We start from the raw sequence: 16,264 nt of genomic DNA, 5'->3' as shown, positions 1-16,264 counted from the left end.
CGACTTCAGCCAGGTCATGATCTCGCGGTCCGGGAGTTCGAGCCCCGCGTCAGGCTCTGGGCTGATGGCTCGGAGCCTGGAGCCAGTTTCCAATTCTGTGTCTCCCTCTCTCTGCCCCTCCCCCGTTCGTGCTCTGTCTCTCTCTGTCCCACAAATAAATTAACGTTGAAAAAAAAATTTTTTAAAAAAAAAAAATTATTTTATTATTTTGTTTTTCAGCTTGGATGCTTTTCATTACCGTCTTCCTGATTGGTGAGCTTTTCTTCTGCATCCTCTAATCTACTATTGATTCATTCCATTATATTTTTCATTTGCTGCTGCATTCTTCAACTTTGATTAGTTTTTTATACTCTCTGTATCTTTGTTGAAATTCTGAGTTTATCCACTCAAGTTCAGTGAGCATCTTTATGACTGTTCTTTGAACTCTTTATCATGTAGACTGCTGGTGTTGGTTTCATTTATTTCTTTTTCTGAAATTTTGCTTTGTTCTTCTTTTGGAGCATATTCCTCTGCCTCCTTTTGTTTGACTTTCTATGTTTCTGTGAATTAGGCAGAACAGCTGTTTCTCCTAGACTTGAAATACTGGCATTGTGTAGGAATATCTCTGGTGTAGACTGTCTGTGACTTTAGCTGGTTGGCTAATGCTGTAACCAGTGTAGGCTCAGAGCTCTGGACATTCCAGGCATGTAGCACTCTGGCAGGGTAGATGAAGTCAAAATGGGCAGCAGGGGTTGGAGGGTGGGTGGGAGGGAGACCCACAGTGCTCTGTGCATAGGGCACCCTAGCAAGGTGGCTGGAACTGAATGGGCACAGGGTTCCCTGGTGGGATGGCAGGAGCTGAAGCAGGCGTGAACAAGGTAGTCCTAAGGCACCCCACACAGGGGGCGCGCTGCCAGGACAGCTGGAACCAAAGTGGCCTTGGAGTCACAGGGTGCTCCTTGATGGGACAGCAGGAGCTAAATCAGGTATAGGCCAGGGGTCCCAAGGCACTCCATGTGAGGAACATGCTGGAGGATGGCTGGAGCTAAGACACACACCAGCCAGGTCTCAGAGCTGTCTGTACTTGAGAGGCCCTGGCAGGACAGCTGCGCGGGCTAGGAGGTCTCAGGGGCAATCTGTGCAGTAGTTGCCCTGGTGAATCATCTAGAGTTGAAACAGGTACAGGATGATTTGGGCCCTGTTGCCTTGACAAGACAGCTGGAGCTGTAGTGGGTGCTGTCTAGGGGTGGTTCAGTGTGCACTGCACTGTGGCTACCTTGGGGAGACCGCTAGAGCTGGTGTGCGTTAGGTTGCCCAGACCCTGATTTGGTACATGCTATGAAGGGGCAGTGGGGACATAAACAATGACATGCACTAGTACCTTTGACGCCACAGCATTCCAGCAGCTCCCTGGCCCCTTGCCAGACTCCCTGGGGCTCATTCCTTTATATACTAGTTGTCCTTGTTGTCTACAGCCTTTTTTCCTTGTAGCAGGGCAGGTGGGGCTAGTGTGGTTTAGCGGACTGGGGCTCAGTGAAGCAGCAGACCAACTCCGGTGCCTGTACCCTGCTTCTGTCTATGCCATCAAGGTAGAGAGGGAACATAAACAATGATACTGGCCAGTACCTCTGACCCACGGAGCATGGTCTAGCAGCTCCCTGCCCTTTATTTGATGCTCTAGAGAGCTGGTTCCTTTATATTCTAGATGCCCTTTTAAAGTGTGGCTTTTTTTTTTTCTGTGCTATAAGGGCTGAGATCTACTCCTGGTCCCTCAGTACTATCCTTCTCCACTGCAGTTTGCAACATCAGGGCAGGATTCCTGTTGTTTATGTCTCCATTGTTCCTTTCTCTAGGTGGTCCCTCAATCCTTGGTTGGGCAGGAGCTGTTCAGTCAGCCCTCAGTTCTTTAAGAGGAATTGGTCTACATGTAGGTGTAGATTCAGTGTGTCATACAGGAGAGGATCTGAGGGTCTTTTCTACATCACTGTCTTCCCACATTTTTTTTCTAAACAAAACATTTAGGTGTATTTGAACACATAATGAAGTTATTATAATTTAAGCCCTTCAAGTTTGCTAGAGAAGTATCAGAAATAGTCCTAAAATATTTTATAACCCTGGCACTAGATAGAACAATTCTCCTAGAAGCTGCTTCTTGATCTTTTCATTTTCTGTTCTCATATGGGCACACAGGTTGAGAAATCTAGTCACCATTTACATCTAAGCTGAGGGGTAAGTTTTAAAACATACGAATGGCACTTTGAGAAGTTATTGAGATTTTCTTTTCATATATGAACCAAATACTAGTCTCTTTGAAAGCCAGAGGAATTCTTTTGGACATGCCATGTAAATACCGTTCTTAAATATACACAAAAGCTAGGTTTGTATGGAGTTGACATATCCGAGCTACCTCCTCTGACTTCTTGGTTTTATTTTAGCTAACGTTATCCAATCCCCAGTAACTTTGGTCTTACTGCAGGGTAGGAGAAACTTGATACACGTGAGAAAAGCCAGAGTTGACTTCTGGTTTCCACCTTCACTGCAGGAAGATGCCTCAGGAATAGCTGGCCACAAATGCCAGTTTGCCCAAGTGTCTGCTTGGGCTTGACATTGAAAGCTTGGGTTGTCCTGTTTCCTACCTTTGGGGAATACCTGTAGACAAAGCTCGTAAAATGTGAAAACCTGGTACCGCATTCTCTAGCTGTAAAGAAATATAGGAAAGGTGGGGAAGGAATACACTAAAGTGGTTTTCCCATGTAGAACTCTGGATTTCACTGGAAGAGTCATCTAGTCTCCACTTCTTGCTAAGATACCTTGAGGAATATAGAGAATTTACCACCTTCTCAAAGTGCCAGCCATCTTTAGATAGTAGTAACAAATATTTCCTTTTACTTGGCTTTCTGTATGAGATGGCTAAGCAAGGAAGGAATCTGTCTCTCAGAAAATAACATTTTGCCTTCCACACTCACTACTGTGGAACTGCTCCACGCCGATTCCTTGAGCCTTATTGATTTAAATCAGAAGGTTATTTTATTTATATTTGATGTGCCTGGTGGCAGTGCCCAGTGTTAAAGCATCTGGAAGACCTTTGTGGTAAGTGTAAGACTGTTTAAGGATAAAAGAATTTTCTCCCCAAAAGCTCTCCAGAAATATAACTTACAAAGGCTGATGCTTTAGTATATAATTGATTGTATAAGTATATAATCTCGAGAACATGCATAAGTATATAATTACATATCATTAGTATATATATTTTACATATATATATGAAAAGTAATGGTTTTAATCTTTGGTAAGCATGATTTTTAAAAAGTGAATATTTAATGACATTTCATTGAAAATTACTTTTGAGAATATTATATGTAATCTGTCTTCAGGAGTATTTGCTAGAAATGCCTTAAAGAAGCAGTGTTCCTTAAAAAGCTTGTTGGGGCGCCTGGGTGGCGCAGTCGGTTAAGCGTCCGACTTCAGCCAGGTCACGATCTCGCGGTCCGTGAGTTCGAGCCCCGCGTCAGGCTCTGGGCTGATGGCTCAGAGCCTGGAGCCTGTTTCCGATTCTGTGTCTCCCTCTCTCTCTGCCCCTCCCCCGTTCATGCTCTGTCTCTCTCTGTCCCAAAAATAAATAAACATTGAAAAAAAAAAATTAAAAAAAAAAAAAGCTTGTATTAAATGCCATATAAGATGTAGTTCATCTGTTTAGTGTTCTAAAAATAAAAATGTTAAGGTTTCATCCAAAATACAATCCTATTTGTCTTTATCTTTTTTATTTTTCAGGTGATATAAACATTCAGTTTAGTTTAAAAGCAATTCTCACCTCCAAGCTTCTTTCCACAGCCTCCTTTTCCCAAGTGGAAATACTTCATTTTCATTTCTGAGAAGAACTTGGTGGCTTTTTCTGGGGTAATGAAGAACATGTTATAGATTCAGGCTTTTAGGTTTATTTCCATACTTAACAATATGCTTGATCTTTCAGTCTTTTCCTGAGATTTCTCCTCTGCTTTTATTAGTAAAGCCTTCTGTCTCAGGGGTTTTGTCATAGCAGATAGATGAAGTCTCTCCAATTTAACAAAATTCCCTCTGCCATGTAGAAGGCAGGAGCCCCCTTAGTCCTTCTTATTTTGTGGATATGCATTTAATATTTTTGTTTTTTTTTTCAGACTGACCCCGATTCTTGGCATTCAGAAGCATTCTCAGGAAAACGTGGTGTTCACACAGTTTATAGAGACTCTGCTTAAAGAATTACATTTAAAGAATGAAGACCTTGAAAGCTTAACTCTCATATTTAAAACCAGCTGTTAACCAGAGTGGTGAGTTGGATTGTGTTTTACTTTGGTTTGTTTTTTTCATTTGTTGCCCATTTGGAATCTTTTTTCCTATTAGAAATATTAAAAACTAAGGATAGACCTCAAGATATCCTCAGTTTGTTAAGGAAAAACATGGTATCCCTTCTTTCCTAGCTGCCCCATTCACTTCCTCCCCACTCCTGTTACTTTCTGCCCCATCCTTGTTATTCCTCCTTAGAGGCGATTGCAGCTAGTTCTTCATACTCAAACCTAGATCATCCTTTATGTCCCATCTTACTCGTTAAAGTACATTGCTATTTCTTGGGAAGAAACCTAACCACTGTAGCCATCCACTGAGAACTTCCTCCTACTTCCCTCTTCAAACCATTCCCAACACAGCCAATAGCTTAGTCATCTCCTTTGCAGGTAAGCCGGTGAATGTACAAGTCCTGCTCTGTTGAATCCGGACCTTGCTCCCTGGCACATAGCCATCCTCTACTCTCCCAGGTTCTTGCCTTTTTCACAACTATCAGAGTGTCATTCTCTCAGGTGCTTAGATAAGTATTGATTTAATGTTAAGATTGAAGAAATTTAGCCAAAACTACAAATGAGATCTTCTCGGGGAGCTTTTTTTTTCTTTTTAACTTTCAATTTCTTGAATTATACAAGCTTACTGTAAAAATTAATACAGAATTGCAAATGTAATTTTAAAAAGGAAAATTCCCCTCTCTGCCTCCAATCCTATCTACTTCACAGGAGCACATTTGATATATATCATTTTATTTTTTATAAAAACAAAAACAAAAAGCTCTTCAAGCACATCTTTAAATTTATGAGAAGGAGAGGAATTTTGGCAGAGAAGAAGGAACAGCATCCCTTTATTGAACCTGCTTGATAATTGAACATAAGGAGTCAGCACAGTCACTACTGCCCAATTTATTCCCAGTGGCTTTCAAATGACCCTGCTCCCCTGAGGACCTTGTAAAACAAAGGCTTTTACATAGGGAATGAGCTCAGGTTGACCTGTGTAAACATCAATTCAGAGGCCCTTCTAAAAATATAGTGAAGTTGGAGTTTGTTTCATTGAGCTTCAGGTAAAGAAAATAACAAAGAATGCCTTACCCAGAAGTCCTCCCTATTTAATGCATAATACAATCAAGAATCATTTTTAATTAACATATTTAAAACTTGGCGTTAAAGTATTTTTGAGGACTTTTGACAATAGATGTTTTAAGTGGACTTAACACTTCCTTTGTAATCATTGTTTACTTACACAAATAATGTAAATAATCAAAGGTAGACCTTTGCCCAGACTCAGTATTATAAGGGATTCTGAATGAATGGGCCCTCATTACATCATTTTCCCTATGAGAGACAGGGAGAGACCGTTTAAGATGGCAGAGAAGTAAAGGGACCCTGGATTTTCCTCCTCCCTCAAAAACAGCTGTATTGAGGTCAGATTACTTGGAACACACAGGAAATAGATGTGTGGAGTAGCAGAAGGATCTAGCAGATGCAAGGTGCGTCTATGTGAATTGGGGAAGATAAAATAGCAGAGCCAGGGAGGGGAGGGAACCTTTTTCTGTGGAGAGACAAAAGAAGAGAAAGAGAGGGGTTGTGAGAGTGCAGCATCATGTTTGCACAAGAGGAAAACCTCTCTGGACCATGGACTGGGGAGTGAGAAGTACTGAGTCTACCAGTTTTTCTTCTGTCAAAAGCTTTTGGACCCGAAACTGTGAGGTTTCAGAAGTGTGTTACTTTCTCAGGAGCAGAGCCATGGTGCATGCTCTTGGGGAGGAGGACCCTGGCCCCCAAGGGCATAGCATGGTGTAGCAATCTCTGATCCCTTGGGCCCACTGGTAGAGAACAGTTCCCTTCCTGGAGTACTTTTGGAAGAGAGTTTATTGCCACCCCAAGGAAAAAAGTCCCTGCAGGTGCCAGCTTAAGGTCTTTAATCAGAAGCGGGGAGAGGCTTTACTCCAGGAGTGGGGAGCAAATCTGCCTTGTGCTGGGTGCTTTAAGACTTTGGGTTTTGAATCTCAGCTGTTCACCAAGGAAAAATGCAAGAGAGTTTGGGCGCAGGGCAAGCTGACTTCCCTCGCTAATCCATGAGGGCTGCCTGAGAAGCAGGGGTTGAAATCCCCAGTCCTGGTACAAAGATTGGGGTGGCATCATTTTACACACCCCCCCCAAACCCAACATGGTGGGACTTCAGAGAGCAACACAGTGGCCCCCGTGGAAGCGAGAGCCACTTATACCACACCCTACCCCTCTGTGCCAGCAACTGTTTATTTACTGGGTCAAAAGTGATACTAAAACGCTTCTCCTCCAGACTAGCACAGCACCCAGGCACCAACAGAAGTTCTTTTTTTTTTTTTTTTTTTTTTTAACCTCTTCCTTTTTTCCTTTGGAATCAGGCTCATAGTTTGATTTTTTTTTTTTTTCCTTTTTCTTTGGAATCAACCTTATAGTTTCTGATTGTTTGGGTTTTTTTTGTTGTTGTTCCTGTTCCTTTTCTCTTTTTATAGGATTAGTTCCCCCCACCCTTTTTTTCCAGGGTTACGTCAACGAACAAATCAAAGCTTACCTAGAGGTCCAAACACTTCACCGCTGCAAACAAGGAAGAGTTCTGTAGAGGACTGACCAGTGGGAAAGAGCAGCCAAAACAACAGCAGAATGCACATATCATACACCAGAGTATGCTCCTAGAGTGTCAGGCCCTGGACAGTGTATGACTCCTCTTTAATATAGTAGTACTCTCAGATACAGGAAACATAACAGGTTTTTAAGACATGTAAAAGACAGAAACTTAGCCAAAATGACAAGATGGAGGAATTCTCCCCAAAAGGAAGATCAAGAAGAAATCATAGCCAGGGGCTTGCTCAACACAGATATAAACAATATATCTGAACAAGAATTTAGAACAATAGTCATAGGACTACTAGCTGGGCTTGAAAAAAACATAGAAGACCCCAGAGAAACCACTGCTGCAGAGATCAAAGACCTAAGAACTAGTCAGGATGAACTTAAAACTGCTTTAACTGAGATGCATAACAAACTGGATATAGTGACATTGAGGATGGAAGAAGCAGAGAAGAGAATAGGTGAAATAGAAGATTATGGAAAATAATGAAGCTGAAAAAAGAGGGAAAGGAGGTTACTAGATCACAAGGGGGACTTAGAGAACTAAGTGATTCCATGAAACTACATAATATCTGTATCATAGGAGTCCCAGAAGATGAAGAACGAGAAAAAGAAGGTTTATGTGAACAAATTATGGCTGAGAAACTTCCCTAACCAGGGGAAGGAAACAGGCATCCAAGTCCAAGAGACTGAGAAGCCCATTCAAAAATCAACAAAAAACAGGTCAACACCATGACATATCATAGTAAAACTTGCAAAATACACAGAGAATTCTGAAAGCAGATAGGGACAAAAGATTCTTAACCTACAAGGGCAGACACAGAAGGTTAGTGGCAGACCTGTGCACTGAAACTTAGCAGGCCAGAAAGGAGTGGCAGGAAATATTCAATGTGCTGAATAGGAAAAATATGCAGCCAAGAATCCTTTATACAGCAAGGCTGTCATACAGAATAGAAAGAGAGATAAAGAGTTTCCCAAGCAAAAACTAAAAGAGTTTGTGACCACTAAGCCAGCACTGCAAGAAATTTTAAGGGTACTCTCTGAGTGGAGGGAGGAAAAAAAAAGAACCAAAGTAGCAAAAACTACAAAGAACCAGAGAACATGACCAGAAACACCAACTCTACAGATAACACAGTGGCACTAAATTCATATCTTTCCATAATCACTGTGAATGTAAATGGACCAAAAGCTCCAATCCAAAGACATAGGGTAGCAGATTGGATTAAAAAAAAAAAAAACAAAAAAACAAAAACCGGGGCACCTGGGTGGCTCAGTCACTTAAGCATCCGACTTCAGCTCAGGTCATGATCTCACAGTCCTTGAGTTCGAGCCCCAAGTCAGGCTCTGTGCTGACAGCTCAGACCCTGGAGCCTGCTTTGGATTCTGTCTCCCTCTCTCTCTGCTCCTCCCCTGCTTATGCTCTGTCTCTATCTCTCTCTCTCAAAAATAAATACATTTAAAAAAAATTTTTTTAATCTATCTATATGCTGCTTATAAGAGACTCATTTTGGACCTAAGGACCCTTGCAGATAGATGGTTCTCCATCCCTTCACTTTCTATCATGCTAATGGAGGTCCAAAGAAAGTCGGAGTAGCCATACTTAGACAAACCAGATTTCAAAACAAAGACTGTAACAACAGGTGAAGAAAGGCATTATACCATAATTAACGGGTCTGTCCACCAAGATCTAACAATTGTAAATATTTATGCCACCAGTGTGAGAGCACACAAATATACAAATTAGTTAATCACAAAGAAACTCCTAGATAGTAATACAATAATAGTAGGAGACTTTAATACCTTACAGCAGCAGACAAATCATCTAAGCAGAAAATCAACAAGGAAACAATGCTTTGAATGACACACTAGACTGGATGGACTCAACCGATATATTCAGAACATTTCATCCTAAAGCAGAATAACATACATTCTTTTCAAGTGCATATGTAACGATGTCCAGAATAGATCACTACTGGGTAACAAAACCAGCCCTCAATAGGTACAATAAGACCAAGGTCATACCATGCATATTTTCAGATCACAATGCTATGAAACGTGAAATCAACCACAAGAAAAAATTTGAAAGCCCTCAAATACATGGAGGTTAAAGAACATCCTACCAAAGAATTAATGGGTCAGCCAGGTAATTAAAGAAGAAATGAAAAAATACCTATGAGGAAACAAAAATGAAAACATGACAGTCCAAACCCTTTGGGATATAGCAAAGGCAGTCCTAAGAGGAAAATACATTGCAAAACAGGCCTATGTCAAGAAGAAAGGGGGTCGCCTGGGTGATTCATTTGGTTAAGTGTCTGACTCTTGATTTTAGCTCAGGTCACGGTCTCACAGCTTGTGAGTTGGAGCCCTGCATCAGGCTCTGCACTGACAGTGTGAAGCCTGCTTGGGATTCTGTCCCCCCACCGCCGTCCCTCCCCTGCTCAAGCATGTGTTCTCATTGTCTCAAAAATAAGCATTTTTAGAAAATTAAAAATTAAAGAGGGAGGAGAAGTCCCAAATACACAACCTAACCTCACACCTAAAGGAGCTAGAAAAGGAGCAGCAAATAAAGCCCAAAGCCAGCAGAAGGGAAATAATAAAGATTAGAGCAGAAATAAATGATAGAGAAACAACCAGTAGAACAGATCAATGAAACTAAAAGCAGGTTTTTTGAAAGAATCAATAAAATTGATAAACCCCTAGCCAGACTTAAGAAGAGAGGACCCAAATAGATAAAATCATGAATTAAAGAGAAATCACAACCAACAGCACAGAAATACAATTATACTGTGAAAAATTATATGCCAACAAACTGAACAAAATTCCTAGACATTCACACACTACCACAACTCACACAGGAAGAAATAGAAAATTTGAACAGGCCCATAACCAGCAAAGAAATTAAATCAGTTCCCAAAAATATCCCAACAAATTAGAGTCCTGGGCCAGACTGCTTCCCAGGGGAATTCTACTAGACATTTAAGTAAGAGTCAATACCTGTTCTTCTCCAACTGTTCCAAAAAATAGAAATGGAACAAGAGCTTCCAAACTCAATTCTATGAAGTCAGCTTTATCTGGGTTCCAAAACCAAAGACCCCACTAAAAAGGAGAATACAGGTCAATATCCTTGATGAACCTGGATGCAAAAATTCTCAACAAGATATTAGCAAATCAAATTCAACAGTGCATGAAAAGAACTTTTCACCATGATCAAGTGGGATTTATTCCTAGGCTGCAGGGTTGGTTCAATATTCACATATCAATCAATGTGATATATTATACCACAATAAAGGAGAAGAATCATATCCTTTCAATAGATGCAGAAAAAGCTTTTGACAAAATACAGCATCCTTTTTTGATAAAAACCCTCAAGAAAGTAGGGATAGAAGGAACCTACCTCAACATCATAAAAGCCATATAGGAAAGACCCACAGCTAATATCCTCAGTGGGGAAAAACAGAGAGCTTTCCCCCTAAGGGGAGGAACACAACAGGGATGTCCACCATTGTGGTTCAACATAGCACTGGAAGTCCTAGCCTCCGCAATCAGACAATAAAAAGAAATAAAAGACATCCAAATTGGCAAAGAAGTCAAACTTTCACTCTTCACAGATGGTATGATCTACATAGAAGATCTACATAGAAAACCCAAAAGCTTCCACCAAAAAACTGCTAAAACTTAATACGTGAATTCAGCAAAGTTGCAGGAAGTAAGTTCAACATATAAAAATCGTTTGTATTTCTGTATGTCAATAATGAAGTATAAAAAAGGAAAATCAAAGAACCGATCCCATTTACAATTATACCAAAAACCATAAGCTATCTAGGAATAAATCTAACCAAAGAGGTAAAAAGGTCTATATACTGAAAACTATAGAAAGCTTATGAAAGAAATTGAAGAAGACTCAAAGAAATGGAAAAGTATTTCATGCTCATGGATTTGAAGAACAAATATTGTTAAAATGTCTATACTACCCAAAGCAATCTACACATTCAGTGCAATCCCTATCAAAATAACACCAGCCTTCTTCACAGAGCTAGAACAAACAATCGTAAAATTTGTATGGAACCACAAAAGACCCCAAATAGTCAAAGTAATATTGAAAAAGAAAACCTAAGCAGGAGGCATCACAATCTCAGTCTTTAGCCTCTGCTACAAAGCTGTAATCATCAAGACCATATGGTACTGGCACAAAAACAGACACACAGATCAGTGGAACAAAACAGAGACCACAGAAATGGACCAACAAATGTATCGCCAACTAATCTTTGACAAAGCGGGAAAGAGTATCCAATGGAAAAAAGTCTCTTTAGCAAATGGTGCTGGGAAAACTGGACAGCAACATGCAGAAGAATGAAACTGGACCACTTTCTTATACCACACACAAAAATAAACTCAAAATGGATGAAAGGCCTAAATGTGAAACAGGAAGCCATCAAAAATCTTAGAGGAGGGGCACCTGGGTGGCTCAGTCTGTTAAGCATCTGACTTTGGCCCAGGTCATAATCTCATGGTCCGTGAGTTCGAACCCCGCTGTCAGCGACCCTGAGCCTGGAGCCTGCTTCATATTCTGTGTCTCCCTCTCTCTCTGCCCCTCCCCTGCTTGTGCTCTCTCAAAAATAAATAAACGTTAAAAAAAATTTTTTTTTCATCTTAGAGGAGAACACAGGCAACAACGTCTTTCACCTCAGCCACAGCAACTTCTTACTAGGCGTGTCTCAGGAGGCAAGGGAAACAAAAGCAAAAATAAACTATGGGACTTAATCAAGATGAAGAGCTTCTGCACAGCAAAGGAAACAACCAACAGAATGGGAGAAGATATTTGCAAATGACATATTAAATGGTTAGTATTCAAAATCTATAAAGAATTTATCACACTGAATACCCGAAAAACAAATAATCCAGTGAAGAAATGGGCAGAAGATATGCATAGACACTTTTGCAAAGAAGACATCCAGATGGCCAACAGACACATGAAAAGATGCTCAACGTCACTCATCATCAGAGAAATACAAATCAAAACCACAATGAGATGCCACCTCACACCTGCCAAAATGTCTATAATTAACAAAGAACCCTTTTGCACTGCTGTTGGGAATGCAAACTGGTGGCAGCCACTCCGTAAAACAGTATGGAGGCTCCTCAGAGGATTCAAAAAAGCTGCTTCAAAGGAGCACATGCACCCCTGATGCTTATAGCAACACTATCAGCAATAGCCAAAGTATGGAAAGAGCCCAAATGTTCATCAACTGATGAATGGATAATGAAGATGTAGTGTGTGTGTGTGTGTGTGTGTGTGTGTGGTGTGTGTGTGTGTGTGTGTGTGTGTGTGTGGAAGTACTCCACACAATGGAATACTAACTCAGCAATGAAAAAGAATGAAATCTTACCATTTGCAGCAACGTGGGTGGAAGTAGAATGTATTATGCTAAGCGAAATAGGCAGAAAAAGACAAGTATCATATGATTTCACTCCTGTGGAACGTAGGAAACAACCGATGAACACAGGGAAAGGGAAGGAAAAATAAAAACAGAGGGAGGCAAACCATAGGAGACTCTTAAATACAAAGAACAAACTAGCAGTTACTAGAGGGGAGGTGGGTGCAGAATGGGCTAAATGGGTGATGGGTTATTAAGTAGAACACTTGTTGGGTGAGCACTGGGTGTTATATTTAAGTGATGAATCACCAGGTTCTACTCCTAAGACCAATACTACACTGTATGTTAAGTAACTTGAATTTAAATAAATTTTTTTTTAAGGCTAAAAAATAGAGACAGCTTTGAGTAGGTAGTTGAATTTTTTCTCTGCATGATTTCTATATATCATAAATTCACTTGTGTATAAAGACTAATGTCTAATAACCTTCTCATTATTAAATTACTATTAGCAAGTATGTGTTCATGCTTTTAATTGCAAATTTAAAAAATCTAGCTTTTCTTATGATAGAATGTTAATTATCTTTTGCTGCTTAACAAATTACTCTGAAGACTAAGCCACTACCATTTTTTATCTGACACTTTCTATGAGTCCAGAATATGGAAACCGTTTAGCTTAAGGACTCTGGCTCACAGTTTCTCATGAGTGTGCAGTTAAGCTGTTAGGGCTACAATGTCATCTGAAGGCACAACTAGAGTAATATTCCCTTCCTAAGGTCACTCTTGTGGTCGTTGGTAGGATTTAGTTCCTCACAGGCTGGTGAACTCGGGCCTCAGTTTTTCATTGGCTGTTGTCTGGAGACCTCTACATAGTATACCTCACTACTTCTCATGTGCTTTATCCTTACAGTGAGCAATATGGAAGCTACAGCTTTTTTGTAACTAATCTCAGAAAGTGACATCCTATCAGTGTAGTCAAATGTACACTGTACATCAAATCAGTGTAGTCCACTGTCTTGGTAAGAGTCTTGAACTTCACACTAATTGAGGGCACACCTGAACCAATCCATATGCCCATGGGATTGCTATAAACTAACCCCATCATTCTGGCAAGGGATGGGGGTGAGAGAAGAGGAATTTCTTACTGATCTAAACCCATCACAGCCTTCCCTCAACTGAATAGGAGTTGGGTCTATTCCACATAAACCACTATTGCTATGTAATGAGGAAAAATGGAATATATTGGGAAGACAACACAGTGTTCCCAAAAGCTACCAAAATATTTTAGGTGTTTTCTTCAAACTGTCCTTTTTTTTTTTGCTTCACAGGTATAATCCATGAAGACCAAATAGAAGATGAACTTCTATTCATCATTTCTGGAATTCTAGCTACAATAGTGATCTGGTGGTGACTGATAACTAGCTTTGTTCCAAGAAAGACCTTTTTATCTTCTTAGATTTCAGCCCCCTGCTTCCCAGTTCCTAACTGTACAGTGACTTCCCCCACATAGAGGAGAACCATTATTCCAACAAGGATAACTAAGTACTTGTATCCCTAACTATAAGACATAGTATTTTTATTTGTTTGAAAATGAAAAATGAGGTTTTAAGTTGAAACTTTAATAAATCTTAGTGACCTTATTTTTTTCTGGATGATTCTAGCCATTGTATCAGTTCACAAAACAATTGAGAAAATTCTCATTTTGGCCTCCTGGTCTAAACTCTAGATTTTAAGAATAATAAAGAGGTCAATAAATGCAATCTAAGATGAAGCCCTTTGGAAGTCTTGTCATTATATTTATTTATTTATTTTTAAATGTTTATTTTTGAGAGAGTAAGCAGGAGAGGGATAGACAAGAAGACAGAGAATCCCAAGCAGACTCTGTGCTGACAGTGGGGCTCAATCCCCAAACCATGAGATAATGACTTGAGCTGGTATCTCAAGGGCCAGATGCTTAACCACCTGAGTCACCCAGGTGTCCCTAGTCATTATTCTTTTAAAGAAACTGTGCTATAAAATGGTCCTGAGCAATTTAGTTAACCCTACAAGTCCAAAACAGGAGTATCTCAGAATTTTTTGGACTCCCAAAGAAATAAAAAATTAAAAGGAAATTGTGATTTATTTTCAAGAGACAATCTCTGGAATCTATACCGCTTTTTTCAAAATGTCTATCAAGCATGCAAGTTAGCAAGGCCTCCAGACCAGTTAAGGGGGGTCAGTTTGGGAAGCTTTACTGGAGGGCCAAGAAACAAAATAAGATCTATTCCCTTGGACACTAGAGGAAATGAAAGCTGCTAAAAGTCCAACCATGGAAAGGGTCCAAAAAGCAGCCTCATAGGGTGGGGAACATAATGGATGAGAATCTACAGTAATCAATATAGTGTGGTATTGACAGGCACAAAGATCAGTGAAGCAGAGGGTCAGGTGGGAAGATGGCTGAGTAGGAGGACCTTAAGCTTGCCTTGCCCAAATATACAACTAGATAGTACTCACATCAGTGTAAATAACCCAGAAAATGACCCAAAGACTGACAGAATAAATTCCATAATTCCATAAATGGTAGAGAAGAGGCCAAATCAAAGAAGGTAGGATGGTCTGGGAGTGAAATGAACCAGCCCTTTCACACTGGGGAGTCCATGAATGTGGAGGACAGATCCCCATATCTGCATTTGAAAGTGAGAGGGTCCAAATGTCTTGAGTTCTTAAAACCAGTGAGACTTAAAGCCTGGAATTTTAAAAATCAAGCTCAAGTCTGGGAGAGACTAGATGGCTTTAGGAAGCAGAGTCCCTGCCCTTAGACAGCACAACAGGGGTGCCTGGGTGGCTCAGTCAGTTGAGCATCCAACTCGATTTCAGCTCAGGTCATGATCTTGCAGTTGTGGGGTTGAGCCCTGTGTTAGGTTCTGCACTGAGCATAGAGCCTGCTTGGGATTCCTTTCTGCCCCTCTCTTTCTCAAATAAATAAAAATAAACATTGAAAATAATTTTTCAAGACAGCACAACAAACAGCCTATACAGATACAGCACAAAACCAGCAGTTTGAAAAATGCCAGGGGTAGACAGAGGGAGAGTGATTTGTTCATCTCAGAGCATGGCCTGGAGAGACCGGGATCACGGGCAGACCCCCTTCCAGGACAAAAGAGCTGGCAGGTGCCATTCCCCTCCCCACCCCCGGCATAAACAACAGCTACCTGCAGGAACTAGTGTAGTGTGGACACTTGTTACCTAAGTTAATTACACCAAGCCCCACCCTTCACATTTCGGATCCACCTTTCCAGTCATGGCCGCCTTAGTTCAGTCACTGTGAGGCCCCTCCCCCAGAAGACCAGTGGAAATTCTGCCAACACCGTGTCTCCTGACTGGCACCTTGTGCAGAACTCTGTTCTCACAGGTGCAGGTCTCATTTCACAAGCAGACCACCACACACCTTTTTAGATACTGCCCACAGTACACAAAAAGCCTCTGTAGACAAGTGGACTGAAGGAAAAAGAGGCCAACACTCAGCAGAGCATACACAATACTCCCAGGAAACACTCTCTGAAGCACCAGGCCCTGGGAAACAGGCACTGCAGGACCTCTTCTTTATAAGGCTATTATCTTTAAGAGCAAGAGAAGCAGCTGACTTGCCTAACACAAAGAAACAGACACAGGAAGTCAGACAAAATGAGATAGAGAAATAGTTCTCAAATGAAATAATAGGACCAAACCACAGCAAAAGATCAAAGTGAAACAGACAAAAGTGATATGCCTGATAGAGAATATGATGATTTTAACAATACACACTGGACTTTAGATGAGTGGAGGACATCAGTGAGACCCTTAACACAGAAATAAAAAGCAGCTAATCAGGGATCAAGACCACAATAAATGAAATGAAAAATACACTTGATTGGGTGGCTCAGTCAATTATGTATTAAGCATCCAACTCTTAATTTCAGCTCAGGTCATTACCTCACAATTTGTGGGTTTGAGCCCCACGTTGACCTCTGT

At 40.7% G+C, this 16,264-nt stretch overlaps 1 protein-coding gene across 2 annotated transcripts in view; it reads left to right on the top strand.

The window, feature by feature from the left end:
• RPAP2 (RNA polymerase II associated protein 2) overlaps positions 1–14,045 on the top strand; it is a 99,951-nt gene extending 85,906 nt beyond the window's left edge. For both annotated transcript variants that reach the window (XM_047869512.1, XM_047869511.1), the window contains 2 exons: positions 4,134–4,283; positions 13,603–14,045. In XM_047869512.1, coding sequence (XP_047725468.1) covers positions 4,134–4,275 — 142 coding nt within the window. In that variant the 3' untranslated portion in view covers positions 4,276–4,283; positions 13,603–14,045. The remainder of the gene's footprint in view (positions 1–4,133; positions 4,284–13,602) is intronic.
• Positions 14,046–16,264: the final 2,219 nt, after the last annotated feature.

This window comes from Prionailurus viverrinus, chromosome C1 (assembly GCF_022837055.1).
Source record: "Prionailurus viverrinus isolate Anna chromosome C1, UM_Priviv_1.0, whole genome shotgun sequence".
Taxonomy (NCBI): domain Eukaryota; kingdom Metazoa; phylum Chordata; class Mammalia; order Carnivora; family Felidae; genus Prionailurus; species Prionailurus viverrinus.
This window is presented reverse-complemented; position numbering and strand designations above follow the sequence as displayed.